Source organism: Chelonia mydas, chromosome 9 (genome assembly GCF_015237465.2).
Source record: "Chelonia mydas isolate rCheMyd1 chromosome 9, rCheMyd1.pri.v2, whole genome shotgun sequence".
Classification (NCBI taxonomy): domain Eukaryota; kingdom Metazoa; phylum Chordata; order Testudines; family Cheloniidae; genus Chelonia; species Chelonia mydas.
Window position 1 is genome coordinate 15152714 of NC_057855.1, and position 20651 is coordinate 15173364.

A 20651-nucleotide genomic window follows, 5' to 3' on the forward strand; every position below is an offset into this window, starting at 1 on the left:
TTAAAATAAATACACAGAGTCTGGGAGGGAAAATTAGAGTCTTTGCTGTCTGCCCCAGCCACACGCAATTCAGTTTTATGAACCATGCAGACTCATGGCCTTGACTACAATGAGGTTTCTAGGGATATCTACCACAGACGCAACCCCAATGCCACTACCATTGGTGAGAAACATAGTGTGGACTGCCAGCTGGCATTTTTACCTCTGTATTGTCTACTGAGACCAAAATAGCTTAGTGCCTAAAACAATTCTGAAAATTTAACCCAAGTGCTAAGAGAGCTGGGACCTTAATGATGCTCCCTTCCTTTGTGAGTCACCAGCTGTATTTCAAGACCTGTTTCTCTAAACAAGCAGCACGGAGTAAATAAAATCCCCCAACAATTCACATAGACAATTCACAAAACAAACTCAAAAATTCTCTCTGAAATTTCTAAAGTGATATTTAACTGTGTACCCTGGAACATGGCTATGTATGGAGGCAGAGTATTTGATAGTCATTGTTATGTCATTCATCAACAATTCTCAGTAACAAGCACTTCCACGAGGAAAGACCTGTTGGCTTCTGTTGCATCTCCGCACTTGAGCAGATCTCAGGTTTTTTACCCCTTAAGTAACCAAATGCCATGGGTCAGAATCAGGCAACACAAAGGGCCCAGAAAGCAGTCAGATCTCCCCATTTAGGGATTTCCCAGAATGGGAGAGTCCCAGCAGGCCTACAGGTAGGATAGCCAGTTCCTACACCAAACTCTTGCAGTCCCCAGCGTAGGAGGCATGTGGAGAGTGTGCTCTATTCTGACAGTCTCTGCCTGGAAGAATGTCTCTTATGGGCCGTAACCTGTTGGCATAAATCATCTATGCTGGGGCTGGTATAAAATCGGGCCCAGAATCAGAAAACTGCAACGAGCTCCTTTGTGCTATCACCCCCCACTCATCTGCATCCCATGGAATTTGGGCACAGTGAGAATGTGTGGCCATGTATTTGAAGCCCTGCAAAGTGTAGAGCTGGCTTCAATAACTATCTTTAATATAAAAAGAGTAAGATAAGCAGAAATAAGAACTGTGGTTTGTTGCATTTATTACCCTACCAATGAGCCATATGTCCATTTAATAAAGGTTACTGATCTCCCTCCTGCCTCCTACATTATTCAAAGTTCTTGGAAAATGCATTGGGGACTGTACACAAGCACCTGATCATTCAGTCATATATTCTTTTTGTGGATGTATTTTGCAGCCTGCACTTCTATCAAACCTTTTATCTGTGTTTCTCCAAAGCTTTTCTTTATAGTATTCTTCTGGAATCAGATGCATTCACACATATCGGTTTATTGCACTTATGAGAGTGCATAAAACAGATTACTAATGTAAATGTAAATGGCACACAGAATTTGTGATGAGAATAAACTGTTTTGAATAGTGAGAGTTTTTTTCTGAGTCATTAAGAGTGTGGATTCCATCCTCTTATTCACTGCTCTCAGCCACTCTCCATTAGTGAATTCAAGGTCTGAAAATGTCAGTTTTGGAACCAGTGCCAGGAGCTTTTTCCAGTGTGTTAGTTGTGAGCACAACAGCTAAACATTTCAAAGCATGAAGAGCTTTTAATTTTATGTTTCTTATATTAATGAGAAATGAAAAGCTTAAACGTAAGACCCTACCTGTTTATATTCAGATTCTCTTCCAACCACTACCTGCACCACATAACTGATAGGATCTCCTTTCATGGGTGGGACCATTTCCCATGTGATTTCACAGGCATTTCCATCCAACTGTGTCACTCGAGGGGCTGTAATAAAATTTGTGTATATTAGACGCTAATGTAAACAATGACATTGCAATAAATGATATATAGGCTTGGAATGATTAGATTTTTTTGCAAATGTCGATTTCACTGTACACACACAAACTGAAGAAAAAATATTTCCATCAATCATAATAGAAATTTACAGATAGGCAAAGTAAGAAAAATGCTGCTTGAGAACTCATTAATTAGAGTTTGATTTAGGGATATTTACTTTGTATATTTGACATATGATGTTGACAATTTGTGTTTTAACAGTTATAAAGCTTTAGCTTTTTGAATCTAAAGATCTACTGTCATTAAATAGGTTTCAGAGTAGCAGCTGTGTTAGTCTGTATTCGCAAAAAGAAAAGGAGGACTTGTGGCACCTCAGAGACTAACAAATTTATTTGAGCATAAGCTTTCGTGAGCTACAGCGTCCGATGAAGTGAGCTGTAGCTCACGAAAGCTTATACTCAAATACATTTGTTAGTCTCTGAGGTGCCACAAGTACTCCTTCTTTTTTGTGTCATTCAATAATTATTGTCTGACCCTGCCATAATCTACTATATCTGGGAAAATTTAAATAAATAAAAATAAAAAATGCTTAAAAGTAAACACAAAAATAAAAATCCAATTCTGCCAAGGGTAATTATATACCTTCTCTATACAAAAACCACAGAACGCTTTACAGAGAGAATTGGAGGACTTCACAAGTCTGGTAAGAGAAACTGGAATGTGTTTATATAGCTAAAATATTAAAAATACCACCTATACACTAGCTTTTTTGTAAATTTCGGACTAGATCCAGTAATCAGGCAAAACTCCCATTTACTTTAAAAATAGTTTTGCTGGAGTATGAGGTGGGGCCTTTAATCTGAATCAAAGTAAAATCAGAATTGATTTCTGACTCTTAAGGCCAATACAAGATCTAAATGAGACAAAATATCTCTTATTCCGCCTCCCTCCTCCCAAAAAACACACACACAATAAACTACAGAAGTGTAGTATGTGAGTGTAGCAAAAGCCTTGGAACTTAATAATTCAACTGTAATGGTATCCATTGTGCTTTTCAAGTGGACGGCAAGCTGACTTTCCATGGAATTCTGTAACACTAGTGAGCTACATCTGTACTACTGGAGCCATCTCTAAGAACATAAGAATGGCCATTCTGGGTCAGACCAATGGTCCACCTAGCCCAGTATCCTGTCCTACTATAGCGGCCAATGCCAGGTGCTTCAAAGAGAATGAAAAGAACAGGACAATTATCGAGTAAGCCATCCCTTATAATCCAGTCCCAGCTTCTGGGATCTCTGTATCATCTCTGTAGCATGGTCCACTTGTGAGGGCATGAGGATGTGGGCAGCAGATACTTGTGTTGGAGCTTGATTACTACTACCTCATCAATTATTTTGCTTAGGAAGGCAAGGTTGGAGATAGAAGGGGGCTAGGTGGAAGATAAATTTGAAAGATTTTCTGCAACAGAAAATTCTGTAGTCAATGAGAGTTTTGCCATTGATCTTTGTAGAGCCAGGATTGCACCTCAGGAGTTGTTTTTTTGGGGAGTTGGATTCAACCTAGAACCAAAATCATATGGATAGGTTCAAATACAGGGATTCATATATAAACCCTGCCCCGATCCTGGAAGTTTCAGGGATTAGATTTGAGGTTTTGGTTTAGCGCATATGCTAGCATCTAGGAAAGCATGATGTATCACAAAATGCTGTCTTCCTCACAAAATGATCTTTCATCAACTGAAAGCCATCAGATTTCACTCTATGCCCACCAGTAACAGCAAGCTGGCAGGTCAACAGACCACAGGGCTCTGAACGATGGCAATATGTTCACATGTACACCTGAGCATCTGTCCCCTGATGATTTCAAAACAACTGCAGCAGCATCCAGATTATAACAACCTTGCTGTTTGTTGCAGAGGGAGCATATGGCTGAAAAGTGAAACCGTGAGGCTGGAGAGAATGACACGTGCTGCAATACACGTCAGGGAGCTGTTAGCCATGCACATGCAAGAACATGTGCACATTAAAAGTAACACATTTCCCAGCCCTGTGGAAATACAGTAATATGAGAAGCCGTCAAAGAAACCGGTGCTGCTACCGCTGCTGTACAAATTACATCAACCCTAAACTAATCCATTACCACTGAAAAGGGGCCTTGTGCATTATATTCAGATCCAACTATAAATATACATTTGCTTCTCATATCAACACCTGCCTACTTGGAGAGACTGTGAATGGAAACTTTCATCTGAGCTGGTACACCTCTCACCCTCACACACTCTCTTAGGTTTTTGTCTGCCAGTTGCAGAACAAAACTGGCATCATATACATTTCCCCTTCTTTAAATGACTATGGACATTGGAGGGAATCAAAAATGGACTGTTTTGTTGCCCAACTCGACAGGACTCATCTCTTTTCCATTCAGTTTCACTTTCCTGTTGCAGTTTCTGTGGCTACAGTGTTTGCCATATTGTGGGGTCTACCACTGCCAGTATTCTGACATTTAGTTATCTCCCTGACACTCCCCCCAACATGTGTGGGATATCATAGCTACTTCACATTCAGTTCAGAATGTGAACCATGCCAAAACTAGGACTGAATACTTAGGCAGAAAGGTACTCTTCCATTTAGATGAAAAATGGAGTTCTGATCCAATTATATTTTGGATATGGGACAGCAGAATTGACAAAGAGTGCTCTCCACTGAACAAATATAATTTACATCTTAACTTTCTGTCACACAAGTACAGCTACAAAACAAAAAAACTAGTAGATTCCAAAAAACAATGGGGTAATCCCTGTAAAGATATTACCTATCACCAGGCTATCAGTAAAGATATTAGCTGTTTGAAGATACAGTACTAAAGCATTACATTGCTCCTGTTGGAATTCCTTGCAGGTGTATAGTAGTTTGTTTCCACTAATTTAAATTGGGTGGTTGCAGTATTTTCCCTCTAAATTCCATCATGATGGTGCTACATCACCACCAAAGACATTTACTTCAAATATACTGGAGCAGATTGACTACACATGGGAAAGAGCAAAGCAGCAGATTCACATGGTTATGATGTAGCCAGGGTGGCATGCAGAATGGACCTCCCTCGTGAACAGTCCCTTGCAAATCTCCTTCCTTTGGCAAGAATCAATATGGGAGGACTTAGGATTCTTAAATCCCTCACAATTGCATCTTCCAACCTCATTCATGGCCGACCTTGCACTCTCTTTCCGTTGACCTCACCCCTATAAAACTTCTGAAAAAGAATACCTTCTTCTGCATGTTGGATGTGTCCCCACCACTGCAGCCATCTTGTTTTCATATAGTGCAAGATTGCAACTTGCCAGGAATGTCTCTCTCCTCATTTGTGAAAAAAATCAAACCAATGGATATTTAAAAAAACACCATAACTTTTGACACTGGAAACTGCTTAGTTTCCTTGCCTCAGCTGTTTTTAACAGCCAAGTTTCTGCTCCATATAACAGGGTTGTAATCACTACTGTGCTGCACATTCATATCATCGTTGTCATAGACATCCTGCCATCCAAATAGAGGCCTTTTAAGATGCTGAATGTCACTGACACAAGACAGATCCGATATGTGACTTCTTTGGTTATAGAATCTCCTGCTGTCAACCAACTACCCAGATACATAAAACTATTCACTCATTCAATGTCATTTACATGGCAGCATTGGCATAACATTAGTTTTACAGGAGGCATGCATAGCATTGGTTTTATCACCACTGATCTTAAGTCCCATTGAATCTGAAGTTTTCCACAGCTTTTCCAGCATTAACTGTAGTGGGTCAGTAATCTCTCCAAGTAAGAAAGTATCACCTGCATACTCAAGATCCTAGAAAGATGAATCTTCAAATTTCACACCTCTTAACTTTTTCCTCAGTCAGCTTCATCAACAGTCTATTAGAATATTATATAATGTAGGTAAGAAAACACATTCCTGGTGTAAACCTGATTCTACTAAAAACAGTCTGTAATACAACCACGGACACTCACACAGCTAAATGTACAGCGGTCCAGTTCCTCCACTAGGCACTCCATACTGGCATAGCAGTATCCATAGTGCTGACTGATGCACTGAGTCAAAAGCAGCTGCAAAGTCTATGAACACGACATTAACTTTTTTCTGTCACTCTAGTCATTCTTCAGTAACATTTCCCAGAGCATATATGGACTGTAGATCCACCTGTGTGGAAACCACACTGGTTGTCTCTAATGTTTGGGTTGAAACAATATTTCAGTTGTTTCAGAAGTATGATCGTAAACACCTCCCCTGGGAGTGACAGCAGCATTATTCCATTATAATTGGAGCAAGCTAATTGCTCTTTTCTTTTTTTAAAAATGGGATGATACAGCCCCTTTTCCAATCTTCTGGAATGTGAACAGTTTCCCAATCTTTTAAGACAGCTCTGTGTAGCCAGTGAACTAAATCCGGGTCTCCACTATTTAGCAATTTTGATGAAACAAAGACTATGTGCTTCATCATTTTGTAACTATTTGATGGCAAGCATCACTTTCTCTAATGTCACCAGCCTGTTTTCTGATGGGTTCATTTTGGGATTAAGTTATAGTAGGAGTTGCATCATGGTGGAAATCTATTAATTAATTCACAAAAATACTCAAGCCAATGCTTAAGTTGTGCATCAATATCCTGGCAGTATTTTCCATTTTTGTCCTTAAATAGGGGAAGCCATGAGAATGGACATTCAACTACGACCTTCAAGCTCTCAAATACTGTCTCTAGCTTCGACACGTGGAAGAAAAGGACATAAAATGTTGGCAGTTTCATATATGTTTGATCTATTTCAGCAGTTTCATCTGCCACTCACAATGGAACCAAGCTTCATCTAAATCTTCTACTAGAGGCAGAGTCATCGGACCATATGATGGATCTTCCATAAACCAGAGATGAGGAAAGATCCCGATATAAAGATGGTATATGCACTTCTCCAACAATGTCAGTATCTGAGGAATGGATTGTGGAACGTTCAAGCATTCAGAGCCCCATTAGAAGAGTGACTTTCCTGGATGAAGAATTGGAAAGACTGAATGCTGACATATGTGGCGTGCAGGAGATACGGTGGAATTTAAACAACGAGAGCACAGCTATGACTTATAGAGGTCAGACTTTTTGATTGTTGAATGTCTGTGATACATTTGATGGGCACACTTGCGTTGTTCTAGTTTTGTTCCTGAGGGTGTAATCTGCACTACTGGCTTTGCAGGTTTATTCTCCATGCCGGATAATGGCCATTTTCAGTTTGAAGGTAGGATGTCTAGTAGTTATTAGTGTACATGCTCCACATGATACAAGGCATGATGCTGAAAAAGATGCTTTTTATCCCATGTTAGATGACATTGTATCTAGTACATCACCCCGCCTTCATATTGTCATCTTAGTAGATATGAACGTGAGAATTGGCTACAATGGAACTGGATCTGAATTAGCACTGGAACCACACGACCTACCAGAAGACAGATCAGATAATGGTGTGCGTCTATTAGAATTTGCTTCTTCACATGGACTATATTTAATGGCTACTTAGTTTCCGCACAAGAATTGCCGTAAGTATACATTTTGAAATCCATTGGGCAACAATGCAACCTTGTATCCCCATTCTAGTTTGGAAATGCTTGACTAAATTCATGTAAGATGTACATGTATTTAGGAGTGCTGATCTTGCTCCGGAATTTGATTGACTCCAAATAGCAACAATGATGTTCCATTTAATAAAGTTCCAGAGACAGGTATCTACTACATTGAAATACTTCAGTGTTGATAAGCTTTATTATGAAGCAATTGCTAATAGTTACATGGTAGAAATTTCCAATAAATATTCTATATCGGATGACCAACTGTCTATCACGGAGGAAGAGTGAACTTTATTTCAAGTTCTGATCGCAGAGATTGCTGGAAAACAACTAATAAGAATAAAGGAGCAACACTGCAATACAGATGATACTATCAAATTATGGGAGAGTAAAAAAGGTGTACTGTAGAATGGATACACTGGACGGTCAAAGTCGAATCAGCAAAGAGAGGAGGAAATGGGCAATAGAGAAAAAGAAATGTCTTGATTAAGACATCAAGACAGCCTGTAGGAATTATCATGAACAGGATAAAACACACTAAAATGGTCAGTATGTCATCTGAATTCAACTCAGTTCATCTAATGTAAAATTATATGTGGCTCCTGTATCTTCTTGGTAATGCAACTTCCTTGAAAGGTGCTGTAAAGTGTGATCATTTTATATATCGCAAAAGGGTTTTAATTATTGAATTTAGTTTGAATGCACTCTGCTTATTTCCTATGGAAAACAAACTTAAATGAGGCTATGCAGATGGGGATAATCTCCCTTCTTGTGCATACAAAATGTGAATGGGAGTTTTATACATTAAAGGAAAACTGAACTCTGGAGTGTTAACTGCATTTTCACAGTTGAACAGCAACATGTAATTCCATTAGTTTTCAAGTCCCATACGCATACCTACATATACATCCTATCAGTTATGCCCCTCATTAAAATATTTCACGGTAATGGTCCCACACCCTGTAACAATACTTTTGTTAGTAACAGTATTTTAGACTATCTCTGTAGAGTAATTAACCTCGTCAGGTTTACATGGGATTTTCTTTGGTGAGAATTTAGTTTCCTATCATAAGTTATTGGAAAGTTATTTAACTAGTCAACCACCATGCCTTCCCTCTTCCCCTCGCCCCCACAGAGCATGCATCAGATCCCATCATTAATCCATACCTTTGATGGCAGGTGGGACAGATTTGGTTGTGCAGAAGGTACATATTTCTGAGAACGGCCCTTCCCCAGCATCATTTACTGCCTGTATTCTAAATGTGTAGCAAGTAGATTCCGTCAGCCTTTGTACCTTGTAGGTGTGACTTGGTCCCCTGTATATCGGAATAAACCTAGAAACCAGCAAATAGAGAATGAAATCAATTGCACTTGGGGTGGCAACAGCTTTTCTGAATGTTATATGCATATAGGCTTTTTATACCCAACCATCCATACTCTGAAGAACTGTAGATCATATCACGGAAATTACCAAATACAATTACAAAGATTAGTACGTAAACAAGCATATATAATAAATCTATTATTAGATATTAGGAAAACCAACAGTTTAATGTATCTTCTGCAAATAATCCTTCATATTTCAAAATAATTATATTTGGAAAACATCTATCTATATGTTGCCTACTAGCGACTTAATCAAAATGGATTAAATTACTTTACCATACACCTTCATTACAGTACAGGGATCAGCAACCTTTGGCACGTGGCCCATCAGGGAAATCCGCTGGTGGGCCGGGCCGGTTTGTTTACCTGCAGCGTCCGCAGGTTCGGCCAATCGCAGCTCCCACTTGACGCGGTTCGCCGTTCCAGGCCAATGGGGGCTGCAGGAAGTGGTGTGGGCCGACGGATGTGCTTGCTGCCGCTTCCTGCAGCCCCCATTGGCCTGGAACGGTGAACCGTGGCCAGTAGGAGCTGCGATCGGCTGAACCTGCGGATGCTGCAGGTAAAGAAACTGGCCCGGCTGGCCAGCGGATTTCCCTGATGGGCCGGGTGCGTGCCAAAGGTTGCTGATCCCTGAAAAAGTAGAACCTCAGAGTTAAGAACACCAGAGTTATTAACTGACCACATCTGGAACAAGAGGTACACAATCAGGCATCAGCAGAGACCAAAAAAACCCCCCAAGACCCCAACAACAACAAAAAAAGCAAATACAGACAAGTACTGTATTAAACGTAAACTACTAAAAAAAAAAATAATAAAAGGAAAGCAGCATTTTTCTTCCTCATAGTAAAGTTTCAAAGCTGTATTAAGTCAATGTTTAGTTATAAACTTTTGAAAGAACCACCACAACATTTTATTGAGAGTTACGAACATTTCAGAGTTATGAACAACCTCCATTCCTGAGGGGTTTGTAACTCTGTACACTGATATAGTGCTGGTAATTTACAGCACTTCACAAACACAGGGCCCAATCCTGCAAACCCTGGCTCACTTGACTAGTCCTTACTCCTACAAGTAGCCCTGCCCCCCAGGCTAGGTCCTGTTCTCATTTACATCAGTTTAAACCCAGTGTAACTCCATTTAAATCAACATGCCAGGATTTGCAGAACTGATCACAGACCAGACAGATTTCTCTGTCCTGAAAAGTTTACAAATTGAAATAAAACAAGACAAACATCCAAGGCAACAGCTCAAAAGAGAGCATGTCACAAGATGATCAATATCAGGAAGGTGGGGGGAAGCTTGAAGAGGTAGGTTTTAAAGAGTGGTTTGTGGGAATGATAGAGACTGTCTAGTGAATGAGATCAGGAAGACTGTTTCAGATGTAGAGAGCAGTTCTTGGGGGAAGACAAGAACTGTAAAAGGAGATAGTACTTAGGCACTGACTTCCAAAACACTGGTTCTGGCTGGGCCAAACACAAAGAAAGAAAACTTACTTGTATAATACAATACCATACATAAAGTACAAGTTGCTAGCCAGAGAGAACCTGGATTCCAATTTACATTGCTGTTTCCACTAGAGAACATGTCAATAACAGTCATACATCAGACAGTGATTTCTAGTTTTTTATGCACTCTGTAAGGGTCTGTCCCTATAAAGGACTGAACAGAATTGGAACTGAAGTTACACAGGACAGCACAGGACACGCTCAGCCTCTTGCAGCAAATGATCCTTAATTCTCAGTTGGAGAACACAGCTGGTTACTTTTTGAATGGACCCTGAATTTACGGGACTATAAAATTCATGACTGAATCATGTGGTCTTCTGATGGTTTAATACATGCATTCAAATATTCTAACTCTTTTAGATGATTTGGAACCACTGGGAAAAAGACAAAATGATTCCTTTTGACTTCCCCTACCCCAAATCTAGAGTTCTATTCTGAATAATAAATCCTGGCCCTTTAGGCTTTTTACAGAATAATCAGGTCAGGGATTTCACAACAAAAGGGCTTGTACCATTAGCTCTCAGGGGACAGAAACCAATTCATGCTAAATTATGGTACAAATCCATAGAAGTACAAAGCACAAAAAGAGGTCAAGAATCATCTGCAATAAAAAGAAATGTTTAGGGAGTTCAAAATTGCTGAATTGTACTTTGAGGTCTAATTAGGTTTCATACTCCCATAAAGCTTTAATGACCCCTCACTTTGATTGTAAATTCTAGATCCATCCTCACAAGTTATGAAGAGTTTAGGAGAGATCAGACTAGGTACTTCTCCTTCAGCCACTTTCTGATTTGATATGAAATTTCTGAAGAGGAAGTGTACTTCTATTCAACTTTAGACACTGAGGTTTTCAGGTCGGATTGTCTTTGCTATCCCACACTTCTGACAGTAATGTAAGCATCAACAGGAAGTTTCAAGTGGCCAGGAAAGAGCCTGTTATCACAGGGTAAGTATTTTTAGAAGTAGTTTTATATTAAATGCTCAAAATGGATATAGCGTAACAGGCTGCAAATTTAGGCCTAGTCTGTGTGTGTGTACACACAAGCAGCATTCCCCTCACCCTGCACATCCCAACTTAAAGACTAGCTCAAAAGTAGTTCCAGCACTCAGGGAAGTGAGAGGATTCTTCATTCCTGCCAATCCAGGGTATGTGGATGGCAAGATGGAGGCAGAGTCCCAGCCTGCTGCTGCCTTTGCAGTGATGAGTAGAACTAGCTGGGTGTACGAAGGGATGCAGATTGAACCAACTAAAGGGATGATGTAGAATGTACTCTCCTCCAGGCTGGGAAGTTGTGGGTAGGTGTTGTGCTTACTGGAGCACAATGCTTTCTGGAGATGCCCAGCCACAGGGTAGCCTTGCATCACCCCCAAGGCAAGCTAGATTGTGTAATTTACAATCTGATCTTTCAAATAAAGGCAAGGAATCCAAAAGTGAAGGTTTTGTAGTGGCATTAAGAAGTGATCCAGTAAAGCACTTATGTTTGTGCTTAAATTTAAGTCAGCGGGACTACTCTGTTTGATGGGGGAATTCTCTGTTTTCCTGAGGACTAGTTTACACATGCTACGCTCTAATCCCTCCTCCCACCCTCCGCAGGAGGTCAGAGGCCCTCAGCATTTGCATGCACAATTTTTGTTTGTTAAAAGAGAAGATGTTGCAAATACCCATGCAAAGCTGTATTTGCACTAGTTTTTGTGGCACAAGTCAAGTCCTCCCGCAGTTTACAAGTGTTTCAGTCAGCCATCCAGAGAGCAAAAAGAATACCATGTGACTTAGGTCACCTAACACTGATAGTGAATGCACAGAGCAATGGGCACAGTGAATATGCTTAATTTTGTTTGCATCCAACATATGAAGAGTGGTCTTTCAACCAGTTATGCATCCATCTTATAGTAATTTCATCTATACCATATTTGCTTATGAAAATGATATGTAGAACTCTGTCAAAAGCCTTATTAAAGTCCTGAAGTATCCAGTCAGTTCCTTATCAGCTATGCTAGTTATCCTGTTTAAGAAGGAAATTAGATTGGTTTGGCATGACTTGTTCTTGACAAATCCATGTTGGCTATTAATTATCACCTCATTATTCTCAAGGTTTGAAGAAACTGATTGTTTAAAAATTTAGGCAAAACTCAGGAAAACTTACTGAGATTATTAACCTGCAATTTTCCACAGAGGACTATGGGAATGCTGCTGGTTAAGTTTTGAGTTGGAATTTCCGGATTTGCTCCATAAATTTCTGTTCTTCGTTTCCTAGACTGATTCTTATTCAGCCCGCTCTGACATTTGGAAATAGGCATAATTATTCCAATTACTCTCTCCCTCCCCCCCCCCCCCCCTTTTTTAATCTCAAGGAACATCTGTCAATGAAAGTAAAATGCTTTCCAGGAAGAACCTGCATCCTCACTGCAATACACAACACTGTAATGTTAGCTGATTTAAACCTTTAAAATGTTGCCATCCTTTCTCAGATGACTTAGAGGAAAACAGGCTGCTTTATTAAGTCAATCAGATTCAATTAGAGTTAGAGTCTGCAATAGCAATAATGGATCTTAATTCTGTCGGAAGATGCATATTGTGATTTAAGAAATGAAAACATTTCATCTTGATTACAAACATTTAAACTTCAAAACACAGCTGACTTTTTGATAATCATGTAGAATTCTATTAGAGCCTGCAGTAGGCACTTTGTATTCCTTGAGAAGTGATCTTCATTACATTTAAAAGCAGTGCGTTTTCCATTTGGCACTGAAGCTTTTAATATCTGAGAGACATGTTCTGCAGTCCCTACTCAAGCAGAACTCCTAGGGGAATGCCTATGGGAGTATTCCCTGGATAAGGATTGCACTGGATTGCACATATCTGGAATCATACTACATCATGCATTGTAAGCTATTCTATGCATTTACAAAGCACACGCTGTTCTGTTAGACACCACTGATTGTATGTTCCTGTGTTGTATAGCCAGTTAATGATTATTAAAGATAAGATTAACTTATTTTCATTCTGACTGTTGCTAGTGAACCGTTTTAAAATCTATAGCTAGTTTAAAATAATGTTAAGCTTCTTGAGCTCTATATAACCCTCCCAGCTTGTCCTCCTTGGTGAACTTCACATTGCCCCTGTCCCCTTTACTCCTGACATTCCAACCCTTGTTGTATGCTCATTTCTCTGCTTCTTGCACAATCCCTTCCATGCCTTTTTCCACACAGCCCCCGGTGCATGAGACAACAGTCCTGCACCCATCTCCCAGGCCGCCATCTTGTCTGCACTTGAGACTCTCTTAAAGGCTGCCTAGCGAGAATGGGTGTGATTTAGACATAAAAAAGTCTTCTCTGTTCTTCCCCTTCTTCTAACCTCTACCCATTTATCTGCCTCTCCTTGGACAGAGAGCAGCTCTGAGCAGTGAATCTCCCTTCATGGATGCTTCCAGGGTACATTATGAGCACCAACATAAACCGATCAGCAGCAGCAGCAAGGGCCGACAAATACCCCGGCTTTTCCTTTTGTATGAACATTTCTCATTTAAACAAAAGCAATTAAAATGCAGATTGGCTTCTGAAAACATACTTAATAAAGAAAACATATCTAAAAAATTTATGCTATCTGATGACTTTGTCATGAGAGATGGGAAACTCATACAAGCACTGAATGCACAATTCCAGAGACTGAGTTTCCCCTGCATGACTACATGCACTTGCCCAGGAGAACTATAAGTTTGTTTTCACTGGTTCCCCCAAGCCCCACCCAAATCTGCTTGCTCAGGCCGGGATAAAGGTAGAGAGAAATCTCAGCCAAGGTGGGCTCACTATCTTATTGGACAAATTGGATTGCTTGATAGATCAACAAAATTAGCAGTTGAAGGGAATGTAAGGATGTTAATGAAGCATGTTTCTCTGAAAACCTTTAACTCAGATTGGTGTAGTTATGAACATTGCCCCATATGGGTTATAAATTGGCTGAAAGAATGTAAATGCTGTAGCCCACCCTTGAAAAATAAACATAGGTTTAAATTATAGAGGAAAAAATGGCTCAGACATCCATCTGGGTGGACCATCTATGTGAACCCAAAAATTAGTCTGTGAGGTTTGAGAAACCTCTGGTTCCATGAGGCTTATTCCCCCCTCAGCCTGAGACTTTGAAGTCTGCAAGCTGTGAAGCTTAAAGTCAGGCTTTGCTCTGTGATGTGTGTGTGGGGATGGTGGTCAACTTTGCTGCCATTTTGTTCAATGGTTCAGTAAAAGATCCCAACAGCATTGTGTTTACCGTCGGAAGATCACACCATGCAAGAGTGAACCATTAGTATTAACACTACATTTTAACTTGAGGTAGTACTCCCTCCCACTCAATAAGAGCCAAAACCTGAAAACAAAAGTGACTTTGTCTAGTGAAGGAGACATCCCCCAGAAATTCCCCCCACCTTCTTACTTTATCACCTTGAATGATTCTCCCTGACATTCTGTCAAACACAGAAATAATTTATTTATTTACACAGATGAAAAGAGAGAACAGGGTGTCCTAGAAAAATTGTTCGGGAGAGATCATTGCTCTGATTTTCTCATCAATACTCTTTTCTCCTCAATAAAGATCTTTCTGGGAAATGGTAGGTATGTCACAGCTATTTTATTACCCCCACTTCAAGCCCTTCCAATCAAACAGAGGATTATGAATGTTCATCCACAAGTCCTCAACTCAGTTTAATCAGCTGGTTCCTCTTTGGGTTTTGTTTAGATTTTGGAAACACATTTTAATGTCCCAACAACTTCATTTAAAAGAAAAATCCAATGCACAGCACTAAATAAGAGAGCAATCTCGAGCAAAGTACAATGGCATAAATAGACGCCTGATGCTTTACTGTCTTGCTGAAAAATATGGTGCTATGCAATATCAATGGGCTGAAGAGAAATTTATCCTGGCAACCTGAGGCTTTTTTCTCCACAACAACAGCAACTGCCTAATTTAAAACCAAGGTTCATGCATTTCATGAATCAACAGCGGTTAATGGCTTAATAAAGCAGGATTATCACAACAGTAAAAATGTCCCTGTTTTCTGCACAATTACCACCCCCGCCTTCCACTTAGTTTTTTTTTTTTTTTATAGATAGCTCCTCTACTCTGTTTACAGAGCACATCAAACCCTCATCTGTTTTTGTGATTTTCTTTTCCCACCAGCAGTTCCACACACTGTGAGGCAGCACCTAGGAAAGCAGAAGCTGCAAAATAGGAACACAGTTCACCGGAGGAGTAAGAGAACATCAAGTTCTTTGCAGGGCTTGAATTGGAAAAACAGAAGCCAGATTCTCAGCTGATCAAAATGGGTGCTGCTCCACTGAAGTCAATGGTGCTACATCCAGTCACATGAGCTTAGGACCTGACCCCAAAGTGCTGACAGACCCTCACCTCTAGACTTCCATCAGCATGAAGTCATTCCTCACGCACAACCCTGCATCATGACGGACATTCAAATCCTGCCTATTTCCAGCCACAATTGGTCTGGAGGTTTACCCCCTTCCAGTCTTCAACTGAACATCTCTCCCATTGATGTGAGAAAGTGTCATTTTGTCTCTTCTGAGACCGTGGGGGCTGATGCACCAGAAATATGAGGGCAAGTGTTATTTTAAACACCTTCCTAGTGAGGGTTTCAGAAAGGCAGGGCAGAGTTAAATTTGCAGCCTGCGCTCCATAGGAGCCCCATGAGCTGGGAAATGTGTTGCATCTGTATATCCCCTGGCACCCTAGTCATAGCCCTCCAGTATGACCCATAATTAATCAATACCTAGACAGACAGAATTCATCTATACATGATGTATATATGCGCATGCACACATATCGTCCTAAGCATTGAGTTGACCAACTGTCTGGAAAATGCCAGAGATTTAAGAGCAGAAGTGAACACAGTATTTAAATATGGTTTTGTTTTGGCTGTTTTGTCAAAGTTTACTGTCTGAGTGGTACCAAATTTTTTAAAACCTAGAGAAATCACTGAAGTCAACAGCAGATTAACTGTAAATACATTTTTTGAACTTAATTTGTGCTGGTTTCATCAGTGTTATATACTGTTATTGGAGAAAATAGTTCGTATCTGACCCCAATGAGTTTAGCACTACTCCTAATTCTGTTAGCACTGGCACAGCAATTCAGTAACCTAAACAAATGTTTTCTTCCAAGTAACCTAAATGAAAGAGCTAGTGCACAGTATTCCAGTTTAAAAGTGTGCTCGAAAACAAAGCCCCTCACTGGTTTTTCTAAATAGCATTTTTTTAAACTGATCCATATAAACAAGTAATGTCTCCTATTAAAATAGGCAGATATTTACAACCATACCATTCTACCCAGCTAATATAATCAAGTGCTTCTTCCTTCAGTATACAAAGACAAAGATCAATCAAAAGAGAAAGAAAGATAAAAAGAGAAATAGGAAAAAATATTTCCTTTCTTCTGCTTAGTCACTGACTGTACTTTACAAACCAAGTGATTTGCAGGAGATCCATGTTGATAGGCTCTGCAGAGTAAACCCATGTTGTCAAAAGATTCGGATCTAACCTGCATTCTGTGGGTCAGCCTTTCATATGCAGCAGCATCTGACAATATTGTAACCCATACTTATGGCTATGTGCCACTTTTCTAATGACTTGGAGGCAATCGGTGGAAGACAGCTATAGCATAGTGTATGCATGTAAACTAGAAGAGCTTGCATTAGGAGGCCTCTGCATCCCAGGGAAGAATTTACCCTGTGGAGTGACAGCCAGCCGTACCAACATCCTCCCATGCAGTTTACAACGTTTGGGAGAGCTCCGATTTATGTTTGGTGCTTTATAAGAGTCCTGTAGGCATAGATGAACTGAGTCAAGGCATCTTCCAACTGCCTCAGCTACACTGCTCTGCCAGATAGTGCTTTTATGGGCTGCCTGACAGAGGGAAGGTTCCAATTGTTTTCTTACACTGCCCCTGGTGCTGAGGCCCTGCATAATCATTTACGCTCTTGGAAATCGCCATAGGGAATGGGTGGGTTTGCATACAGCCCACCTTCTCTGCTCACACTGAGACTGGAACTGGAAATTCCCTATTCTCAGAATTAGCTAACATTTATTTTATTTTTTATTTCCCTGTTTCAGAACCATTAGATTAAAAAGACGTAGAGACAGTAAGGCTCTCTCTTTCATGTACTGTTAGCCTGTCTACTTTAATGACAAACAGAGTCCTACCCTACATCCTCTATGCAAGCAAACCTCCCACTGAAGTCAAGTGGGAGCTTTGTGTAAGTAAGAAGTAAGGAGAGAATGGAGACCAGGTCTCTGCATGCTAGTGATGGATTAAATGCTGATTCCAACTTTCTGGTAAAGAGTAGCATTATAGGTATGAAGAGAAACAAAATAATATTTAAGCATAGATTCATAGATTTCCAAGGCCAGAAGGAACCACTGTGATCACCTAGTCTGACTTCCTATATAATGTAGGCCATAGAACTTCCCCAAAACAATTCCTTTTGAACTACAGCCTACCTTAAAAAAAATTCCAGTCTTGATTTTTAAAATTGTCAGTGATGGAGAATCCACCACAACCTATGGTAAATTACTCCAATGGTTAATTACCCTCACTGTTAAAATTTGATGCCTTATTTCCAATCTGAATTTGTCTAGCACTTCAACTTCCAGTCACTGGAACCTGTTATACCTTTACCTGCTAGACTGAAAAGCCCATTATCAAATATTTGTTCCACATGTAGGTTCTTACAGACTGTGATCAAGTCACTCCTTAACCTTCCCTTTGTTAAGCTAACCTACTTATCCTACTCAAGAGTGACCTACTTGAGTCTATCACTGCATGCTTTCTAATCCTTTAATTATTCTCATGGCTCTTCTCCAAACCCCCTCCAATTTATCAACATCCTTCTTGAACTGTGGACACCAAAACTGGACCCAGTATTGCCGCAATTGTTGCACCAATGTCAAATACAGAGGAAAAACAATCTCTGTTCTCCTACTCAAGGACATCCCCCCACCCCCGCATTTGTGCATCCAACGATAGCATTAGCCCTTTTGGCCACAGCATTTTACTGAGAGCTCACGTTCAGCTGATTATCCACCAGGACCCCCAAATCTTTTTCAGAGTCACAGCCTCCTAAGATAGAGTTGCCTATCCTGTAAGTATGGCCTACATTCTTTGTTCCTAGATGTATAGATTTACATTTGCCCATATTAAAGCACATATTGTTTGCTTGAACCCACTTTACCAAGTGATCAAGATCACTCTGTATCAGTGACCTGTCCTCTTCATTATTTACCACTCCCCCAATTTTAGCATCATCTGCAAACTTTTTCAGTGATGATTTTACATTTTCTTCCATGTCATTTTAAAAAATATTAAATAATGCAAGGTCAAGAACAGATCCCTGCAGGATCCCACTTGAAATGCACTGACTCAATGATGATTCCCTGTTCTATTTTGAGACCTATCAGTTAGCCAGTTTTTAATCCATTTAATGTGTCCAATTTTATATCATATACAGTTTTTTAACTGATATGTCATGCTGTACCAAGTCAAATGTTCTACACAATCTAAGTATACATCAACACTATTACCTTTAGAGATAACAGGTCAATTAGGTCAACAATAACCTGGTCTATATTGGCCATACAAGAATTAATAACAACAGAAATAAGTTACAACAGACTTACTACACTGTCTTTTATTTCACTAACATTTGATAGCATCAATGACTCATCACATACATATGTGAATTTTCATGTCATTCTCAGTACTGTTAGTTATTTTCCTAGCATAATAGTAACTGATAGTTCTATAATCCTTGTAATTAAATCTCATTTGCATGCCACGTTCATAATTGTTGACTGCAATTATGGTGCTCCATAGTACATATAGACAAGCTAATTCAGAAAGCTAAGTTGATTTCTAGCACACCAACTTCGCAGAATGAAGCTAGAACTAACTAAAATAGAGACACATTAGGGAACTATTTGCCACTCACTCTGATCTGGAGCTAGTAGGTATTTTGAATAAAAATTTGTTTTGAAATGGACAAGATATTATCTTTCAAATGTGGCTACTGCAGATGCACAGAAACCATCTTTTATTATGTTGCAGCAGACTGTGGGCTAGACTCTATTCGTATTTACACTTGGTTATACCAACACACTAAATCCTTGTCTACACTATGGGGGGAGATCGATTTAAGTTACGCGTAGCTGAAGTCGATGTACTTAGATCTACTTACCGCGGGGTCCACACTACACTATGTCGATGGGAGATGCTTTCCCGTTGACTCCCCTTGTGCTTCTCATTCAGATGGAGTATAGGAGTCGAAGGGAGAGCAATCTGCGGTCGATTTAGCAGGTCTTCACTAGACCTGCTAAATCGACCGTCGATGCATCGATCGCTGCATGTCAATCCCCCGGTAAGCGTAGACAAGCCCCAAGTTACACCACTGAAGTCACTGGAGTTACTAAAGATGCTCACCAGTGAGACTGAAAGCAGAATTTGATCCTGTGTGTTCAATTTTACTTAGCTCAGTGAGAGAAATTTATTAAATTAGGAATTCTTTGAGACTCCCACGGGGGAAGTAGATAATCCTGCACCTCAGAAGAATCCTAATATAGAGAATATTTTACCTTAGACGTCTAACACACTTATCCCTCTCCCCTCCCTTTGTCTCATCAGGTAAGACATATGTAAATGACTCACATCCACTAAAACAATATTAAAGTTGTGACTAAAAGCAAGAAAAGAAGGGAAATAGAGGTGAAATGTATCTAAATATTCCTCAGATTTTAAGACCTTCAGGGCAGGGATCTCATCTTTTCTGTGTTTGGACCGCATCAACAGAAAGGGGCCCCAATCCTGACTGGAGGCTTTGGACACTGTCCTAACAAATATGTACCAGTATGTGATATAACAACAGCCATCTGTACAACAGACAAGTACAGAAGTAGAACAGGATGCCTGAGACCTGAAAGACTTTCTGAATGTTAACTTCCCGTCAAGTTTAGGTACTGCAGACTAAACAGGAGCATGCATATGTCTCAGTCTTAATTGTGAATTTCCTTTTATCATCTTCTTTTCCACCCTGAGAATCTTCCATGCATTTTTTTGCACTAATGTTCATTTAGCTATTATTATATTTTGAATACATTTTACAACCCAGTAGGTCAGATGTAAATCATAATTGCGGCTAGACTGGGTGTAAATTGTCTTAGTTAAATTAAGAGAGTGAACAGTTTTCTAATTCAACCGCTTGACACCTGCAGTAACTACAAAATTTATGTTAGTGATCAGACAAAGGGAGAAATGTTTAGCAATGCATCTATCTGGGTCTATTTCTACAGTATTTCTATTCTTTCTCTCAGG

At 39.9% G+C, this 20651-nt stretch overlaps 1 protein-coding gene across 1 annotated transcript in view; it reads right to left on the minus strand.

The window, feature by feature from the left end:
* Positions 1 to 20651, minus strand: part of FNDC3B (fibronectin type III domain containing 3B) — a 354949-nt gene that overhangs the window by 22950 nt on the left and 311348 nt on the right. Inside the window, exons 24-25 of the mRNA XM_037908819.2 lie at positions 8565 to 8731; positions 1653 to 1780 (exon numbers count right to left, since the gene is read on the minus strand). Coding sequence (XP_037764747.1) covers positions 1653 to 1780; positions 8565 to 8731 — 295 coding nt within the window. The remainder of the gene's footprint in view (positions 1 to 1652; positions 1781 to 8564; positions 8732 to 20651) is intronic.